Here is a 21017-nt window from a genome sequence, read left to right as displayed (position 1 = left end):
AACATTATGTGAATTAATGAACATATAGCACTTAAACAGGATCTGGCACGTGCAGGTGAGTGATAATTATTCAAAGCCAACTCTATTCTGAAGTTTAGTTTAACTTTTAGGCAATCTATGATCTAAAGGCTATGCGCTAAACTGGAACATGTAGCACTTCTGATGACCTCACCAAGTGGTGTTGGCACGGTCCTCTTGAACCCCTAAGCAACCTCAGAATTTGTCAATGTTACACATAGGCAGCTGGCACTAAATGACTGGGATTGGCACAAAAGAAGGGCATGCTATTCACCATTCCCTAAAGTGGGCATTGGCAAATCTTCAATTGCCAGGAAAGGCTTAGGGGCTACAGAGAGAAGACATGAGGCACAAACTGGCTAGACAGAACAATGTTTCGACGTTTTTGTCCTCTCTGTGTATCAATTAGCATGTAATTACCTATACACAATGCCTCCCTGTGTATTTCCCAGGGTATCTCATACCAAATATGAAGTCTTAATTCTTCAGTAGTGTCCTACAAATAGGTCACTTGTCATGAGCTAAATACTGGACATCTTTATACACCAAAGAGCATGCCACTGTGTGGCAGTGGTCAATGGAAACACCCAATGGGAAATGAGCAAAACACCAGCAGACAAGAATAAGTGGGAAGCAGCCAGAAGTTAGTGTTAGGCTTCGTCACTTTCTACCATAACTGATATGATGATCAACACCAAGAATCATTAATTACACTATAACTCAGTACATACAGATGCAGCACAGTAATTCTGATGGTAAGAGAACACAAGAGTTTTAAAAATAAGGTGTTTTTGATTCTGTTAACTGATTCTAGACACTACATGGAGTATTGTAAAGATTTACTGTATTCAAGGCAATGGGTTCCTTGGGAACTTACTTGCAGGAGTCAATGACATAAACAACATCATTTATGGTAATGCTTGTCTCAGCAATATTTGTGGACAAAATAACCTGTGAAGAAAGAAATGGTATTAAGAAAAATTACACTTCAGAAAATATTTTCCTATTATGTACTTAAAAGGAATGGTCTGCTTATGTAACAAATGACAACAGAATTACAGAAATCTTCAAATAAATCACTCATTCATTGACTGGATAATTGAAAAACCTACTAACTCATGAAGAAAGGACCCCTTTTTTCTTCCTCAATTCAGATGGATTAAATTTTTTTTTGGATAGCTCTTTGAAGGTCTGTAATAGTTGTCTAATATCTATGTTACTTCCAACCCCGTAACTGTAATGTCTACTACTTACCTTGGTTACTCCAGCTGGTACTGGATCAAATACTTTGCGCTGTTCCTCTCGAGGAATCTGAGAATGCAGAGGTAGAATCTGATACCTATGGCTTCCTATAAAAATATGGAAAAGTTAAGGTCTAAAAATAGGAGCCGAGTTTAAAACTTCTACATTATGCATGTTTTTAATCAAAAATTGATACAATACTATATTTTGTTTTCACATATTGGCTAGGGTGCAAGCAAAATCATTCATTTTTCACTCAAATAGTTGAGAATTCAAAGAAGACTCATACCAAAATGTGGATTCATTTCCAAATGCTTCTGCATAGTATAAATCAAATTCCAGCCAGGCAGAAAAACCAACACAGCTCCAGGAACATTGAGGGTCTCGATGTACTTAAGTAGAGCCTCGATGAGTTCAAAAGGAGTTTCTTTCTCATTCAGTTGAGCCATGCTCATCTTTGTTTCTGGACCATATTCATCACCACAGATCAGGTTGCAATTTGCCTGCAAAAAACAGGGAGACATATTTTGGACTGTCACCATTAGTACAGCTCATGAGTTAAGTCTCCTACATTTTACTTAATGTTCACATGACACCTAATGTCCTTATTGATTCTAGCTGATTAGTCTTATCTGGCATATAGAAGAAATTTAATTTTCAAAAACTACTGCACGCTGACATACTGAATTTTTCTACTGACCAATACTTCCCATAGGACATGACTAAAATTCAAGCACAAACTCTTAAATTTGACTCTAAAACTTCTAATGGCTCCTTCTACCAAGCTTATTTCTCTCTTATGACTATAAACTCTTGGTTTTTCAAAAATATTTTCCTTACTGATTAATAAACTGCTCCTGTGATCCTCTCTTTGTATCAATTATCATGTAATTATATATACACAATGTCTTCCTGTGTAATTCCCAGGCTCACTCATACCGGCAGACAGGGTATTTGATCACCTCTCATCGACATCTGAAATAATGTGGTCTGTATTTTCCAAAAAGTCTGCCTGAGAACCAATGATAAACCAAACCTTCAGTAACGGGAAATGAAGTTGTTACAATTGATTTTTTCTCCCCTAAGAAACTTTTTAATTCATCGGATTTGAAGATATAATTCATAATATAATTCATTTATATCCTCAAATCTGATTAAAAATACCCAATCCTAGGTTATGTTTATCATATTCTGCATTGCTGGCTGCCTTGTAGCATTCATTCTGTTCATGTTTCCAGATTCAAGATGCATTTTTAAATATCACTGGTCCAACTCTGAAACACTACGAAATAAGTGTCACTTTTCTTTCCTGTTTCTTAGGAAATCCCTCATCATCCCCCACTTTAATACTCTCTCCATCTGCTAATGTCATTACCATACAGTCTCTGTAACCTAGGACTGTAGCTGCTATTGCTTAAACTTTATTGTACATATGGGTCACCCGAAGGTCTTGTTAAAGTGTGGATTCTGATTTAGGAGATCTGGGGTGGGGCACAAGATTCCACCTCTCTTCCAGTTTCCCAGGTGCTGTGGCTCATGGAAAACACTCTGAGCAGCAAAGCCTTACAAAATGGGAGTTATTAAATATCTTACTCCTTTCTCTTTTTTTTAACCTTTATGCCAGAGATGATTTAACTCATGGTATGAAAAGTGCTTTTCACTGAACATGGAATTCTTTGGAGTGAAATATATCAATTAATTCAAAGATAGACATTACAGTCAATTTTTAGAAGTTTTTTGTAATGCTAACTCATTGCATGTTTTTACTAAAATCATTCCCTGCAATAACAATTTTGCCCACAATGAAAATTCTTCATGAAATTCACTTACATCATCATCTTCACCACTATCATCATCCTTATCCTTCTTCTTCTTGTCCTTTGGTGGAGGAATGAAGTGGGTCATCTGAATACAGTCTTCCAGAAAATATTCTGGCAGGACAATGCAGTCAGGTAAGTACTATCAACTTGCAGAACGGAGCAGTCTTTAAAACTCATTTTCTAATTCATAATTCAAAACTACTTCATACCCTTCCATCTGATTCTTCACAACTGCCAAGAAACTTCAGTGTCAATAAACTCTTTTTCCAATCAAACTCAGTGTTTCCATCTCTTGGACCTTGGAGGAGGGTGAGGTATCTCTTATACATGTTCCCACAAAGCCAGTCAGGGTATCCGCTATACACAATATTCAATCAAACATTCATGGAATGCATATTGTGCTCTATGTTGTATACTCCCACAGTGTGGGTGTTACATATAGAGAGAAATTACTATCAATACAATAATATACCATAGTCCATCCTTCCTCTATCAGGATGTACAGGTAAAAATGGGTTCCTTTTAGTTATTACTCTTAAAAAAGGACTTCAATGCGAAGGTTGGAACATCTACTGATCAATTATGCTCCTGAGGTTCTTTGAAGTGTTCCAGAAGTGTTTCAGAAGTATCTCATAATCTAAACACTTCCCCCTCTATACCCTTAGAGCCCCAAAGTACCATTCTCATCTCATTATATCAAAGGTACATACTATCAACATGACTCATCACCGATGACATTAAACTGGATCAACCTGAGGTAGTGTTTGCCAAGTTAACTCCATCGTTGAGTGACTCGTTTCCCCCTTTCCATACTCTACTCTTTGGAAGCAATTCATTAAGCACAGCACACACTGAAGGAGTTAAGCATCACTTTGCTAAGAGAGAGTATCTACGTCATTTTTTTCTAGTTCTTCCATATGACAGCTTTGTCTTTATTACCCACTTATTTATTCAACCACCATATAAATTCATGGGTATCTATTCTATACTTTAGGTTATAATCCAATACTACGTTTTCTACTTTTTTGTTCCAACTATTCCATTTTTGGGCACTGAGAGCTTTCATGTTGACTCCTAGGTCCCTTTGTCCCCTTCACTGTTTTTTTATTTTTTTAAAGCACTTCCTTACTTTCTGTCACTATAAGATGTTTCAGGCTCATCTTGTATATCCCCTGCCTCAGCTTCAGAATCAGTCATTTCTTCAAGGGCATCTGGTTCCTTTAACTGGAGAATGGTATTGGAAACATGATCTGGGTGTTGGAAACATGATCCCTGCTACTGGGATGTCATTACTTCTAGGCCTGCTCAGCAGACAGAGCTAGAAAATATATCTATGTATGCTAATCCATGGGTCCATACACATGTATATTTAGTTTTGTATCTATCCATTTCTATCTAAACACGAGTTCTCACTAATGTCTCCAATTGTAATCCAGTACCACAGGGTTCACTCAAGCCTTCCCTCATACTTACCTGTAACCTCCCACTCCAGCAGTAAACCTGGTTCCCACCATCTGTCATCCATTTAATTATTTTTTCAACGCCAGTACGCATGCAAAGCAGTTGCAGCATTATTAGCCATTATTAACCCTCGTGAGATATGAGCGCACTGACTTTTATTTCAGAGCTACCCTCACCTTCTGAATTTCAAGTTAGCATCCTGACGTAGCCATTCATCATTTCATATGTACACTGAAAAATTTTTAGCTTATTTTCATGCCCTCGATTAAACTGTGCTGTAATTTTTAAAACCAAGCTACTAGATGACTATTCTAGAAAATGGTGATGACAAAATCTTCTAAATAAACTCTTAACAATCAGAAATATTTGACCTTGAAACTCTCATCTTAATCTCACTTCAAAATCTGCCTGCTCTGGCTCTAGGAAAGATTGATTCTCTAGTTAATTTGACCCTGGCTGCTTAAACTTTTAACAGTTATTTCCCATGAACATCTATAGGCATATTAATTTACACTTGACTATAAAATCTTACAAGTTAACTTTAGCTGTAAGGACAGGAAATTCACTGGATATGCAAACTCCTCAAGTTGTAAATGAAACTCACTACTCCTTGACTAAAACCCCAAGAACGCTATGATGCATTTGATACCCTGATTTGGATTTTATTTTAAATATCCTTTAAACTATTACTCCAATCTCTAGGATTAAGAAAATCCACACTACAAAAAATGTTCACCCTCCCATCCCACCCCCACGATATTTACCTTGAACTGGGTAAGTCCTCCCATAAACTTCAATGATTGGGCAACTGAAGAAGTATTCACAGAACATGCTCGTATCAATAGTAGCAGACATGAGAACAATGCGAACTTCAGGATATGCCTGAACGACATCACGCAACACTACCAAAAGGAAGTCAGTCTATTAAAACACAAACACAAATGGAAAAATAAATGCATTGAAAAGTCCTTGCTCACAAGGTACAGCTAAAAGATTTCTTGTGTTAAGAAACCACAAGATATCAGTGAAATTCAGTTTCTTGGGCGGCTTGTAGAAGTAAGATGAAGGATTACAGTGGGATACGGTAACAGTATTTTTAAGAACAGTTGTAGCCTACTCGTGGGAATTAGAAATGAGCGCTACTAGGGTAGGGGAAGGGAAGAGAAAAAAAAAATTAACGAGAGGAAATTTTCAGTGAAATTTATATTTTCAGTTGCACAAACTACTAGAGAAAAGGGGAAAGCCATGATGTGCCAAAAATCAGTTTTCCAATCACCTGTAAAGTGAATCTTACAAATGCTGAAAAGGCTATATTTAGTCCATTCAAACAAAATGGTCGAGACATTTATTATTTAATAATGTAAAGTTTCCATCAACCCACCAAACAACAACATGAAAGCTAGAACTCTAATAAAACCTTTCTCTAGCTATGGGGTCTTCAAGTCCATCACTCTGTCTCCCCAAATAGAGAAATCCACCATCCTGAATCTTTTTAGTCCTTTTCATATACCTTTCCTCTGATCTATATGCATATCTAACTAGACATACATACATATATATGCATGCATACATATATTTTAAGATTTACCTATTCTATTCTTTTTTTTTTTTTTTTTTGCGGTATGCGGGCCTCTCACTGTTGTGGCCTCTCCCGTTGCGGAGCACAGGCTCCGGATGCGCAGGCTGCGTGGCATGTGGGATCTTCACGGACCGGGGCACAAACCCACGTCCCCTGCATTGGCAGGCAGACCCTCAACCACTGCGCCACCAGGGAAGCCCTGATTTACCTATTCTTAACTTTATGAGAAGGTATGATATTTTATGTAATCTTTGGGGATTTCCTTTTTCACATCCTATAGCGATGCTAAGACTCACCCACGTGTGAATCACCAGAGTTATTCTTTCTGATGACTATTTAAATATCCCACTGTGTGTATGTACCCATTAATTCACCAGTAGATTTCTGGTGGTAACTACTGCAAGTATGTGGGTTGTTTCCGGGATTTTACTCTTACAAACATTCGCTACTCTGAACATCCTAGTTCATGTCTCCTACAGTACGTTTGCCAAGTTTCTGTGGGTAAGTGTAGGTATGGAACTGCACTCATAGGATGTGTAAATGTTGAACTTTTGCAGATAATGCTCAACTGTTTTCCTAAGGCATTCCACCAGTTCATAAACCACTATGAGCAATGGATAAGAGATCCTGCTGATATTTATATTCTCCAATACTTGGCATCATCACTTAAAATTTTATTAACCAAATAGATATAAAGTAGATGTACCTTATTATGGTCTTGGTGTGCACTTTCCTATTTGCCAATGAGACTGAACACCCCATCATATGTACTAGCCAAATATCATTCCTCTTTGTAAAATGCCTATTTCCTTGTTTTTCTACTGAGTCATCTGTACTTTGCTTACTGATTTGTAGGAGGTGTTTATATTTTCTATACTAATCCTTTGTTGGCTATATTGGAATCTTCTAGCTTGTGGTTTTCCTTAAAGTATCCTTCGAATGAATACACGATCTTAATCTTAATATAGATGAATACCTCAGTCTTTTGTTTCATGGTTAATGCATTTCATGTTCTAAGAAATTCTTCCAGAAAGTATAGAACTATGTTGCCCAATATAGTTGTGGCTACTGAGCACATAAAATGTGCCTGGTCTAAACTGAGATGTGTTCTAAGTGTAAAATAGACAGATTTTGAAGACTTAATATGAAAAAAACCCGCAAAAAAAAGTCAATATATTTTTTATATTGACTACATGATGAAAATATACTGAGTTAATTTTACCTGTTTTTTTCACCTTTTAAAATATGATGCTAGAAAATTAAAAACTGCATGTGTAGGCCACATTATATTTCTACTGGATAGTGCTGTCTAGATGTCTACTTATATATTCTACTCAAGAGTTTTAAAACTGCTTTGGCATTTAAGTCCTTATCTGGAGCTGATTTCTGTATCTGGTTATAAGGTAAGGATCCAAGTTCAAGTATTTCCTTATGGATGACCACTGTTTCCAGCTCCATTTACTGAACAGTCCATTCCCTTTCCACTGATCTGACATGCCATCTCTCACTCACTCTATTATACCGAAGCTGCATGCAACACACAATCTGTTTCTACACTCTGTATTGTTGTTGGTCAAACTCTCATCTCATCTACTATACTAATTATTATAGGTTCAAATTAAGTCCTGAGATCTGTAAAGCAAGACCCTTCATTCTGCTCTTCTACAGGAGTCCTTGTTATTTTTGGCCATAAATCTTCCCTATAGGTATTTATAATCAGCCTATTAACAAAACCTACTGGGAATGGATTAGAATTGCATTCAGATGTGGATCAACTTCAGGCAAACTGACATCTATATTATATTGGCCGTGAACACAATCTGGTCTTTTCTAATGTCTTGTAATGAAGTTTTATTTTTCCTGTATAGGTTCTGCATATCTTTTTGTTGTACTTAGTCTTAGGTGTTTGACATTCTGACTAGTGCAGTGGTATCTTTAGTTGTTTTCTAGCTGTTTGTAATGTACACAATGCAACAGACTTTTGTATATTAATTTTTTTTCCCAGCCATATTGCTAAGTGTTTCTCTTTTTTTTGGCCGTGCGGCATGTGGGATCCTTATTCCCCGACCAGGGATTGAACCCGTGCCCCCTGCAGTGGAAGTGCAGAGTCCCAACCATTGGACCGCCAGGGAAGTCCCCTATTATTTCTAATAATTGGTCTTTTAAGTTCTCTTGGGTTTTCCCTGTAAAGTGACGTTTACATAAGGTTCATCTGAAAAAGAACATATGTTTCTGCAAAGGTGTTTTTCCATTTTTACTGTGAATAATACATTAATATAGACAATCTTTCAAGAAAAGTTGACCAAAGCCACTTACTTTGGGGGAAACTAGTAATGATGATCCATGATGTTTCTAGTGTGACCTGGAATAATTTAAACTCTAAGAACATTGGTATGTTACCATACTAGTAAAGAAAATACTGAAACATTTATTATGATTAAGTTAATTGGGGGGGAAAACATTAGTTTTCAAAAGATTCTGAATGACAAAAGCAGCAAAAACTTTATCCTACGGAACAGATTTGATTTAAAAAGGTCATCTGAAAGACCATGCAAACTTTCTTACTTGCTTTAGCTCAACCATAAAGATCAAAATTTTGCTAAAACTAAGTATGATGAACAACAACGGCTATGGAATTATTTTCTAAAGAGGATGAGCTCCAATGAATGTTTTAAGTAACAGTAGCTTGGAAACAGTCTGAATGACATACTGTCCACCCACTAATACCTTCGTGTGGATATGTAAAACAGTGCCATAAAAACAAGTCACTGATTTATGGTATCAATCTCTGAATTATACAATTGTATAATAAGTTAATTCTATACAAGTTTTGCCAAGGACCAAAAGAGGATAGAGTGTGAAAAAAATTCTAGTTTTTTCTTATTTCTGGCATGATTATCATTAATGTTGGAAAAGACTAAAGCTGCAAACATCCGAAAACACACCATTAACTATATATTAAATTTAAAACTGTGGAAATTCCCTGGCTGTACAGTGGTTTGGACTCGGCGCTTTCACTGCCATGGGCCCGGGTTTGATCCCTGGTCAGGGAACTAAGATCCCACAAGCCAGGCGGCGGGGGGGAAAACAATGTGAAGTTTATCACAGATAAATTTTCAATTCAAAGAAAAACTGATTATTAAAATTCCATCAGCTATTCAGTGATAAATCATTAGTTCAGTTGCTGAATTATGCTAACTTAATGATCACTGCAATAATACTCACTTTACAATAAGAAGAGGTCTTTACTTTTAGAACTCTGTGCTTTAACAAAGGGAAAAAAAGGGTTTAATGGCTTTGCTAAAAAAGGTGTCCAATATCTTAGTGACTGAAGTTCATAATTTTGATAGAAGTTGTAAGCTATGGGAAAATGGAAATAAAATAAAGACATTCTACTTCATTTCTCTTTATTCAGAATTTTAGCGCTGGTACCTTACCATCACTCTCAAGTTACTTACATTTATGTCTCTTTCATGTATTTCATCTACAATTACATGACTGATTCCTCGAATGCCTGCTTCTAATTTTCTTAGGAGTACACCTTGAAAAGAAAATCAGAGTAAACACTGGAGATGAGTTTCTATGTTTAAAGTAGGGAGGTAAGGAAAAGTGCAAAGAAACCGATTTCTAGACAATCAACTATGCTTCAACTACTATAACCCCAGCGTTTTAGGAAATAAATAATCATTGGTATATTTAAATTATTAAAGAAGTGATCATGTAGTCTGTAACACATTTGTCTAATGAAAACATATTTAACAGTTCCAGCAACCTAAGCTGATTTCATTTGCTCTGCACTACAACAGCCAGCAGGTACATAACACCCTCCATGAAGAAAAAAATTGCCAAAAGTTCTATTTAAACAAGAAACTGGGTTCTTGATTTATTATTTCCAGTCATTCTGTGCTATTATCAAGTTTTCTTCACAAACACAATGTAAACCCCAAGTGAAAGGCCAAAATAAAACAGATTACTGACCCACAGTACAAAACATTATACTGGCATGAGGGCGGGGAAGTATAGACTCAAATCGAACACTATAGCCACAACTTTTTCCAGGCTCTTCTCCTCTCTCATATGCAACTCGCTCTGCCACAGAAACTGCACTGATTCTCCTGGGCTGAGATAAGACAAAAAAAAAAGTGATTTAAAAGATACAAAATTATTTACACTTGTTTATTAGGGTTATTAAATCACTGTCGTAAATCTGACCCACTGCCAGCTGAGTAATCAACAGAAACAATAATAGTAGTGATAACATTTAGGAAGCTCCAAAGTTTATTAAAGAAACAAAAAAACATACCACTTAATTCTATTGTAGACAGTTAAAAATGCTGTTTTTCATTTTGTATATAAAGTGATTCCAAGGTTTTATAGAAAATAAAATTTCTTCACCATTGGCCCTAACTCTTAAATGGTATCAAGTGATTTTCCAGTAGGGAAGCAGACAGATCACACGTGGAGAGCTTGTTCTTATAACTTCCTACCACAGTGCAGGCACACTGCACTGTGTTTAAAGAACTATTTAACTGAGATGTACGGGTTATTAGGAAGGTGAACAACCTCCTTTGCCATATCTACGATTCATTCACTTATTAACTCATAAAGCAGTCATAGCTTATCTGTATTGATATCACGTGCCACAAAAGGTGCTAGAGATAAAAAAACCACCTCAATGAAATCACTCCTCGTTTTGATGAGCTTATGTAGCTGGGAAAACTGAGTGTATATTACCTTTTCCAGCAATATACATGCTATTAGCAATAAATATGCTGAACCCTAAGGACAATTATGGGTTAAAATTTTAAGTGTTGGACCTTAACTTTTATGAAAACTTCCAAAGTGTCCCCTGTCTTCTAAGTACACAAAACAGCATTTACTTGGTGGATACCATGGCTATTATGATATCCTGAATGTATAGCTATGGAGGTACATGCAGATTTAGACTAAATGCTTCCAGGTTGCCTTGTATTTGACTTTGTCAAAAAGTTCCTGATGATAGACTGTATTTTAGTTCCTAGACTGAGAAAGTTTTTTCCGAGTTCCATATTTAGTTAAGTACCTATGTGATTATACCCCAGGTTATATGACATGACCATTTAGGAAATCAGAGGCTAATACAATCTTAAAAAACAAAAACCAACCAAACCAAAAAAACCCCCAAACCAAAAAACCAGTAGCTTCACTAGAGCTATCAACATCCGTTTTTTTTTTTTTTTTGCAGTACGCGGGCCTCTCACTGTTGTGGCCTCTCCCGCTGTGGAACACAGGCTCCGGACGCGCAGGCTCAGCGGCCATGGCTCGCGGGCCCAGCCGCTCCGTGGCATGTGGGATCTTCCCGGACCTGGGCACGAACCCGTGTCCCCTGCATCGGCAGGTGGACTCTCAACCACTGCGCCACCAGGGAAGCCCTCAACATCCTTTGAATTAATATAAAACACGATATATTAATTTCTATATCCCCTAACACAAGAGTCCCTTATGGTATGTGGCTAGTAACATATACAGGTGAAGTGTACAATCACCTAGTTCATATTTACCCTGTCCAGCAAGGTAAGGGATTAAAAGATGCCATCTCGAACATACTGTACATTTTCCTGAGCTTATATTCTTTCTGGTTTATGTGCCTTGTTTCGCTGAACAATGCTAGCTTTTAATGACCATTGCCAACCAGTTCTCTGCACCTCACTAACACTGAATAAAAGTGTTACATGAAGGACTGAGTTATGCATTTGTCCATAAAGAGAAGCATTCTGCTATATACTTATGTCAGGCAATGTGAAGATGATATTCCACTGAAGGTATAAAATACAAAGTTTTTGGGCATTTTCAAGAAGTTCTTTGCATTCTACAAAGAATAGGTAAATGCTCAACACTATTATCGCTTTTCTCTCCTTTTGTCTTTCCTATAGTTTTCAACATTTCTACTAAATAGCTGGCTTCTAGAAAAACTTCAACTCAGTTAGGATATTGGATTCTTCTGAGGTGTATTTCTATGCTACTGGATACTCAAGGATTGCTTTTACCAGCTTGAGGCTACTTTCAGGTCAATCACCTTTGTAGTTTCCAGCCTTTTAAAGTGAATATGGGTACAGTCCTCACCTCCCAAGACATCCACGACAGAGGCTGTTACAAATTAACATAAGAAGTGCTAAAACAACCATCTTCAGAAGCCCTACTGGCCAAATTTCCTTGAGTAAAAGTAGAAAACATCAATATCAAGATGACTATTCAAACAGCAAAGAAACAAATGACCCTACAATCTCCTTTCCATGTTTTGTATGCTTCTCTAACTTACCGCCTTCCAATTTCAACAGCCCTAACTTCAAAATAAACATTTAAAATACATATTAAAAAGAGAAGTGCTTCTTTTATTCATAACTGATCCAACTGGAAATCAGTATGATTCTTCCTGAGGGGAGTATGGCAAAATGCATAAAACTTAAATATGCATACCCTTTGACCCAACAATTCCAGGTCTAGGAATTTATTCCAATGAAATAATCCAATGAGAGTATAAAATGTATGTACAAGTATATTCATCCCAGCATACATAAATATCAAAATATTAGAAACAATCTTAAAGTATCTCCATCATTTAAGAATAAAATAAACGTATATGCATAAAATGGAAAATTATGAAGTCATTAGAAAATTATTCTGTTGCTTTAATAGCAGGTGTGCTGTTACATAAAGGGGACAAGTTAGGATGGTGTACATACAGTATATGTACATGAAGTCTGAAAGCATAAAGGCCAAAAGTAAAAATGATTACTTCTGGATGGTGGGATTCTGCATGGGCTTTGGTTTCTTTTAAAATTTACTTTATTTTCTAATTTTTTCCCCAATGGGTATATAATACTTTTAGAGTCAGAAAAAAGAAACTAAAAATAAAATCTTATTCTCAGTATAATTCTTAGCTCATTATAAATATCCGCAGGATAGGCATTTTGTGTGGGAGAACAATGCTTAATGTAAAAGACTATTAATGTTTAAACACTTCTCAGACTGCGTGCTACCTGATAACCTATAAATAGGTTGCTCTATTTATCCCCTGAATATTTTCTCTCTTTTCCCTTGGATATTCAATAACTGTTTTACATACTGTCCTACAATGAATAAATACAAAGCAAGGTTCACCTTCTTTCTACACCCGCAGAACTACCTTTCCACATATGGTTTAACTTATCCTCTCTTAAATATTCTATAGTATATAGAAATATTCTATATTCTATAAATAAATATAAAGATTCAAGACTACAGAGACCCCCCAGAACAATCATAATTAACATCTGTGTAACAACAGTAAAAACTATGACTGCATGTACTATTTTATTTGTGCTTCAGAATAACAATGAGATTTTTTTCCCCGTTCTAATAGATAAAAACACAAGTTCACAGGTAAAGGTATTTTGCCTAAATTCATATACATGACTTCAGATGTAATACAAATTTTCTTTACTTCCAACTAAGCCTTTTCCCAATTATTCTGCCTCTTGTTATAATTTTATGTTGTATTTGGATTAAGTAACAGAATAACCCATTTAAGTGAGACTAGTAAAAAGTAGTGGTGATGAAAGCAAGGGATAATGTTAAGTCATTCCAACAGAATACTTCAAATTATCCTCCAGCACATGAGCTTTTCTTTACATTTTCACTGCGTATTTATCTGCTCTCATTTGCTCTGTACAATCTTATTACTCTTGCCTAGAGACCAGCCATAGCAGTAGTTAGTTCTAAGTGATTACCTCTTCTTCACAATTCTATGTTCACTTTAATTAATTAAAACAGCTAATATTACCAGTAAAACTTTCCATACCACAAGCAGCTAAAGGCCTGTCTCAAAGTGTTCTTTTGCAGTATTCAAAATCTGCATCCTTTATACCCCTCTTGACATTTATCCAGAACTGTAATTTCTCTTCTCAGCAATCTGTAACTGAAAGAGTACTGCTTTCAGAACTTTGCACCCCTATTTCTCATCTGGGTATTTAAATACATGGTAATAAAACTAGGCTGCAATAAAATACAAGATTTCTAAGGCATCAGATATCACAAAATATACCAGACTCCACTTTCTCTATTTTCTAAGTTCTGAGTTTATTTTACATGACAGACAGCTGTATCCTGAAATGATGGTACCTTGGGGTATGTGCAGGACTGCCAAAATATTCACAGATGTTAATTTAACATACTTGATTTGCATCCTAGCAATTTTTTTTTTTCTTTTGCGGTGCGCGGGCCTCTCACTGTTATAGCCTCTCCCGTTGCGGAGCACAGGCTCCGGACGCGCAGGCTCAGCGGACATGGCTCACGGGCCCAGCCACTCCACGGCATGTGGGATTCTCTCAGACCGGGGCACGAACCCATGTCCCCTGCATTGGCAGGCGGACTCTCAACCACTGCGCCACCAGGGAAGCCCAACATCCTAGCAATTTTAATTCACCTCTCTCAACATCTTTAAGGTCAGAAAATAACTATTTCCTATTTTCAATTGTTGCACACTCACACCCTAAGTTTTAAGTGGCTTGAGTATGAATAGCCTGAAGGCACAAAAAGGATACAGTGAGTTTGGTATAGAATTTACACTAAAGCTGGTGGTAAGGTTACGAGTTAAGGTTTGAGCTACTCATTCTATTTTATTCTAGTTCATAATATCTCTCAACTTGTGCTCTATGACTTGAAATAACACATTTAACCAAGCACATAAAAAACTTAGGTAATGACTTCATGTGGTTTCCTATATATGACTGCAAGTGGAGGAAAAAGGAAAAATGAGGGCTTCCCTGGTGGTGCAGTGGTTAAGAATCTGCCTGCCAATGCAGGGGACACGGGTTCGAGCTCTGGTCCAGGAAGATCCCACATGCTGTGGAGCAACTAAGCCTGCGCGCCACAACTACCGAGCCTGTACTCTAGAGCCCGCAAGCCACAACGACTGACTCCGTGTGCCACATCTTCTGAAGCCCGCGCACCTAGAGCCCACGCTTCGCAACAAGAAAAGACACCACAATAAGAAGCCCGCACACTGCAATGAAGAGTAGCCCCCGCTCGCCGCAACTAGAGAAAACCCACACAGGCAGCAACGAAGACCCAACGCAGCCATAAATGAATGAATGAATAAATAAATCAAAAGATGATACAACAGTGATATTACTACAAAAATTATTAATGCTGTCTCAGACTGCCTTAACAGAAGTACTATATAATACCACAATTATTAAGAACTGTATTCTACAATGACCAATCAGTATGTTCAGGCCTACCTTCTCAGGTAGGATGCTGATGCTTCGAATGTGCTTAACAACCTTAGACTCTATCTTCATGGCTAAACTACAGTTGTTTATAAAACAAAGGAGATATACTAGGACACTATACAAACTTTTGAAGACTTACTATAGGTATGAGAAATCAGAGACTGATTTGGGGACAAGCACTAGGACAAAAAGAAGGAAGCCACAGAATGTCGATTTCATGTGACAGGTCAGTCATTTGTCCAAAATCAGAAGACACAGGCTACATCTCCACACAACTGGAAATTTTCAAGCAGAAGTAAGGTGACCATCTATTATAAACATTCCACCCTGAGTAGAAAGATGGAATAATTCTGTGAAGTATCTTTCAATTTCATAAATCTATCACTTTATGAAGCAATATAAATAAAGAACTAGTGGATAAGTGAAAGTTGTTTTATACGCAAAAGAAGTACGTTTGTTACAGCCTACGTATAGAAATCTGTTCATTTTACAGATGAAACCACCAGAAATGTCCAAATTATTTGGGAAGGGACACAAGTTAGTAAGCAAATTATACAAAGTTGAAGACCACAGTACAAAAACTATTTTTGTCTGGAACAAACAGAAGCCATTTTTGTCTGGAACCATTTGGATTTGATAAGTCAGACAGCAGGCGAAAAAAAATCACTTCTCACTTGGGCGGGAGTTAGTTTTTTTCATACTCATGACATGCAAACAACTTCTGAGTGAGACCATAGGTGTTCAGCTCATTTGGTGAATTCAGCATTTCTGTGTATATGGCTGAATTGTTTTGAATTTAAAAATGGAGAGTGGTAGTAAGGAAGGAGGGCAGAGCAGAGCTCAAAGTTCTTCTGTAAAATGGCGCCCTCCTGAACAATACACCTCCTGAAAAATCAGATAAGCATTAAGAGCAAGTATATTATATTGATGTACTTGAGGTTGGAACTTCTGCTGTGAGGCAAAGAAATCATAACCAGTTTTGGGAGTGAGAAGGGCAATCAAAGAACATTTTGAGAAGAAGAAAGCTAAGGGTCCTATCCCAGAAAAATGGAGACCTATCATATTTTTTTCAAGCTTATAATATCATCCATTTTAAATGCATTCCTTCAGTCATCTTTTAAAGGCTCTGCCAAACCCAACTCTCCTATAAAATACAGAGGCCAATTTTAAGATATACTTCATTTCAGACATGTTAAAAAAATATGGTTTATACATGTCCACATAAATGCACGTGTACAAACATCTTTTGCTATTTCAAGATTCATGACTCTACCCTGAGTATCAATTAAGCTTCCCAGATTAAGAATCCCTAAGTCAAGGTCTGAGCCAGCCTGAGAGGTAGTATCTGGCTACTTGCAATGCTCTCCTTTCAAGTGCCAGAAGTACAGGGTTAGAGCTGACAGGAACCGCTTTAACCTAAGAAGACTGCTCTTGCCTAAGCACTGCAACAAACTTGCAGGCACTGCTTACTGCTAGCAAGGTAACAACAGGATGTAGCAGTCAAAAGGGGGAATACTGAAGGCCAACTGTTTGGTTATGAATCCTAGTTTCAACAACTTCCTGTGTTAACCTTGGACAATTTTAAATCTCTTTGTGCCTTAAGTTACTAAAAGAGAAATATTAAATAATATAGTACTTACATCTTAGCGTCATAAACTTTAAATGAGTTAAAAAAAAATATCAACTGTTTAAAACAGAAGCTGGATAGAACTACCATACGACCCAGCAATCCCACTACTGGGCATATACCCTGAGAAAACCATAATTCAAAAAGAGTCATGTACCACAATGTTCACTGCAGCTCTATTTACAATAGCCAGGACATGGAAGCAACCTAAGTGTCCATCAACAGATCAACGGATAAAGAAGATGTGGCACATATATACAATGGAATATTACTCAGCCATAAAAAGACACGAAATTGTTATTTGTAGTGAGGTGGATGGACCTAGAGTCTGTCATACAGACTGAAATAAGTCAGAAAGAGAAAAACAAATACCGTATGCTAACACATATATATGGAATCTAAGAAAAAAAAAAAGGTCATGAAGATCCTAGGGGTAAGACGGGAATAAAGACACAGACCTACTAGAGCATGGACTTGAGGATGTGGGGAGGGGAAGGGTAAGCTGTGACAAAGTGAGAGAGTGGCATGGACATATATACACTACCAAACGTAAAATAGATAGCTAGTGGGAAGTAGCCGTATAGCACAGGGAGAGCAGCTCGGTGGTTTGTGACCACCTGGAGGGGTGGGTTAGGGAGGGTGGAAGGAAGGGAGACGCAAGAGGGAAGAGATATGAGAACATATGTATATGTATAACTGATTCACTTTGTTATAAAGCAGAAAGTAACACACCATTGTAAAGCAATTATACTCCAATAAAAATGTTAAAACAAACAAATAAACAAAACAGAAGCTGGTGTATAGTAAGCATTCAGCTAAAGCCAACCATTTATCTGTTTTTCTATCTTTTTCTATCTTGTCTACTCTTGCTCTGACTGGTTTTTATTGAACATTAAGGTGATAAGATAAAGAGAACCAAGGTTTGGATGTAAACTTAAGGAGAAAGTACTCTGTTTTGTTCAATTCTAGGCCCAAAGACTCCCTCTAGCCCAGACAAAAAGAATCCTTCACATGGTTCAGTTTAGCTTATCCGTGAGTTATACTGGAGATTAACACAGACTTAAATTCCTTTCACGCCTTTTTCTTTTTTTAATTTAAAAGGGCCTAACACTCTACCACTTTCAGAATTTGTCACTACAAAGGGGAGTTGATCAAAGAATTAGGAATGGTCAGGCTTCTAGGTGTTTCCACCTCTCAAACCCTATCCACACCAGGCAAACACCTCGTAAGCTGGCTTGCTACTTACCTGAGTTACTACAATATTACACTCTGCTGCTCGGTCATTCTGGATAAAGTCATCTAGAATAAACTGGGGAACTTGTGTGGTTTTACCACATCCAGTAGCGCCTCGGATAATAACAACTGGATTTTGACTAATTTCTTCCAGGATTTCACTTTCAAATTTCTTCACAGGCAGTAACTCTCTCTCCTGTAAGATCTGTATTAGAAAAGTTACACCTCAAATTTCTACCAATATACATATTAGAAACAACTATCTTAATTCTAAAAAAAATTTGCCATCTCTATAAAAAGTTATTCCTTTCCACTGGCTGCATATTCAAAATATACTTTTTCATGAAAGAATGTATATATTTATACCTCTAGTTGAACAGTCTCTTTCCATTAAATTTCTGAAGAATCTATCTTTTGGCCTTATCCACACCCTTATTTTCCTCCTTTTCTCCCTAGATATTACATATACATTCCCTTTCTTCTAACATTTTAAGTTGTTTCATTCAGAAAATACCAAAAAACTACCAAAAAAAAAAAAGTTATTATCTCACATCTTCCACTTTAAGAATCACAGGCCCTTAAACTCACAACTACCCTCAGAGGTAACTAGGATTAGCAGTTAGGTTAGTATCTCAGATCTACCTTACTAGAAAGGGCAAAAACATATTATTCGCTGTCCTTCTGCCCATACCTAGAAAGTTCTGAGACTGCGAGCACCTTATGTCTAAATACTTCACAGACTTACTGCTTGCAAATCATGATCCTGTTCCAGCTGATACATTAATTCACTCTTGAGGTCCATGCTTATTTGTTCTGGAGTAGCCTGTAAAATGAGAAGGCAACAATCACACAAAAGCATAATTCAGCTTCAAAATGAATCATTTTTAATCTAGATATCCTAATGAAATATATTCAAAAGTAAAACACGGGAGTCTGATCTCAAAAATAATGTTGCACTCACGTAAGCCAGGGGCCCCTCATCAATGTTGCTACTAGTCCAAGGATTCCAGTTGGATTGTGGAGGTGACCAAGGAACCACGCCCACTTGGTTCTGCCGCTGAGATGGCTCAAAATGAGCCAATTTGCCAAGGTTGAGTACAACAGGCACAGAAGGATCATCAGGCTATTAAAAATAACAGAAAACAAAACAAAACCAAAAAACAATACTAGTTGTTTGTCTGACTAGAGAAGTACAATACAAAGGTAAACTAAATAGCTGTATGCTTACTAGGGGCACGATCTCAAGATTTAGCTCTTGAATGATGTTCTGCAGCTGATGCTCCAAATCTTGAGAAAGGTTAACTTTGTAAGGCTCCACCTGCAGAAGAGGGATGGCCATGAAAATCATGTAACATACACCCAAACACTACTCAAATCTACTACAGTAGGGTTAAGAGTATGCGGTCAACATTAGGTCTACAATAGTCCTAAAGCCAACAAGTCAGTTCCCTCGTGAAAGAATTACTTAATGATGATTAGTAGGGCCATTTCCATTTCTTGAGGCGAGAGTCCCAGAACTATCAAACTTCTTTAGCCAACTATTAAACAGAAGCTAAATTGAATCTTACAATATCTCTTTGGGCTACTAAGTCTAAAGACTCACTGTCTCTCCTTCTTTCTTCTTTGTAAGTCCAGAGTAAGCTTCAATCACTCCAAGGTGGTAGAGTTGTCTGACAAGTGACAGCGCACAGGACTGTGCTGCCAATTTTTTATTTGATCCATGTTCGCGTGCAAAAATCCCTATAATTTAAGGTCAGGATTATCAACGACAGAAGGATAAATCGTCTAAGTAAAGAAAACATCTCAACATAAGCAACTAGGAGGTAAGGTACAAAAGCTGCCCTAAAATACAGAGTACGTTATGAGTTCTAAGTTCCTTTTCATTCTAACTGTTAACCAAAAGCCATACTTTAACAGCTTATCAATTAAATAGCCAACCATCTTGATTACAGGCACACACTAAGACACATACAAATCATTATAAAAGCAAATAACCTATTTCAACAAAGTTGTTATTATTAACATCATTTGGCATTAAAACAGGGGAAGAAAAGAGAGTTTAACTTCTGAAAAGTAAAGGATCAAAAAGCAAATCAAAGGAAAGAAAATGGGCCCAAAGTGCCTAGACCAGGAGACACCAATCTTCTTCTATAAAGGGTCAGAAAATAAATATTTTAGGCTTTGCAGGCCACATCGTCTGTCACAATTACTCAGCTCTGTCTCTCAAGTGTGAAAGCATTCACTGACAATACTTAAACCAGGGTTTGACAAACCTATGGGCCCAGGAACTAAAAATGTTGTAAAAATTTTAAAGAGTCATAAATATAAGACAGAAATAATGTGTGATATATGTGACCGACTAAGCTTAAAATATTTATCTGGACTTTTACAGAAGTTTGCTCTTCCCTGACATAAACAAATGACTGTAGCTGTGTTCCAATAAGTTTAAAATAAACTCCCATTCACACAGAGTTAATTTATCTTTAAGGTCTAGGATAAAAAAATTCAACATCATCTCCTCGTGATTCATTCAAAGGCTTGATTCTATTAGAAGTCTTTGATATACTAAATTTAAGTCATCAGAGTTAGTTGCAGAATTCTCAAGCTGGAAAGAATCTTCAGCCATTTCTCCTAATTTTTAGTGAAGTAAATTGAGTCCCAGCAATGTAGGTGTGATTTATTCAAAGTCACAATACTCGCTAGTAACAAAACCAGGTACACAGGGCTATTCCGTACTTTCAAGCATGACACGCTGCTTGCTTTAAACTTACTAAGAATAAAGGCAA

The 21017-nt window shown here is 37.0% G+C and overlaps 1 protein-coding gene across 1 annotated transcript in view; it reads right to left on the bottom strand.

The window, feature by feature from the left end:
• DHX9 (DExH-box helicase 9) overlaps positions 1 to 21017 on the bottom strand; it is a 55298-nt gene that overhangs the window by 11155 nt on the left and 23126 nt on the right. Inside the window, 12 exon segments of the mRNA XM_060035128.2 lie at positions 896 to 969; positions 1273 to 1367; positions 1550 to 1763; positions 3091 to 3191; positions 5306 to 5462; positions 9579 to 9661; positions 10099 to 10240; positions 18245 to 18436; positions 18977 to 19054; positions 19193 to 19354; positions 19460 to 19549; positions 19835 to 19971. Coding sequence (XP_059891111.2) covers positions 896 to 969; positions 1273 to 1367; positions 1550 to 1763; positions 3091 to 3191; positions 5306 to 5462; positions 9579 to 9661; positions 10099 to 10240; positions 18245 to 18436; positions 18977 to 19054; positions 19193 to 19354; positions 19460 to 19549; positions 19835 to 19971 — 1525 coding nt within the window.

This window comes from Delphinus delphis, chromosome 1 (genome assembly GCF_949987515.2).
Source record: "Delphinus delphis chromosome 1, mDelDel1.2, whole genome shotgun sequence".
NCBI classification, from domain to species: domain Eukaryota; kingdom Metazoa; phylum Chordata; class Mammalia; order Artiodactyla; family Delphinidae; genus Delphinus; species Delphinus delphis.
The sequence above is the reverse complement of the archived record's forward strand: the minus strand, read 5'-3'. Positions and strand labels throughout refer to the sequence as shown.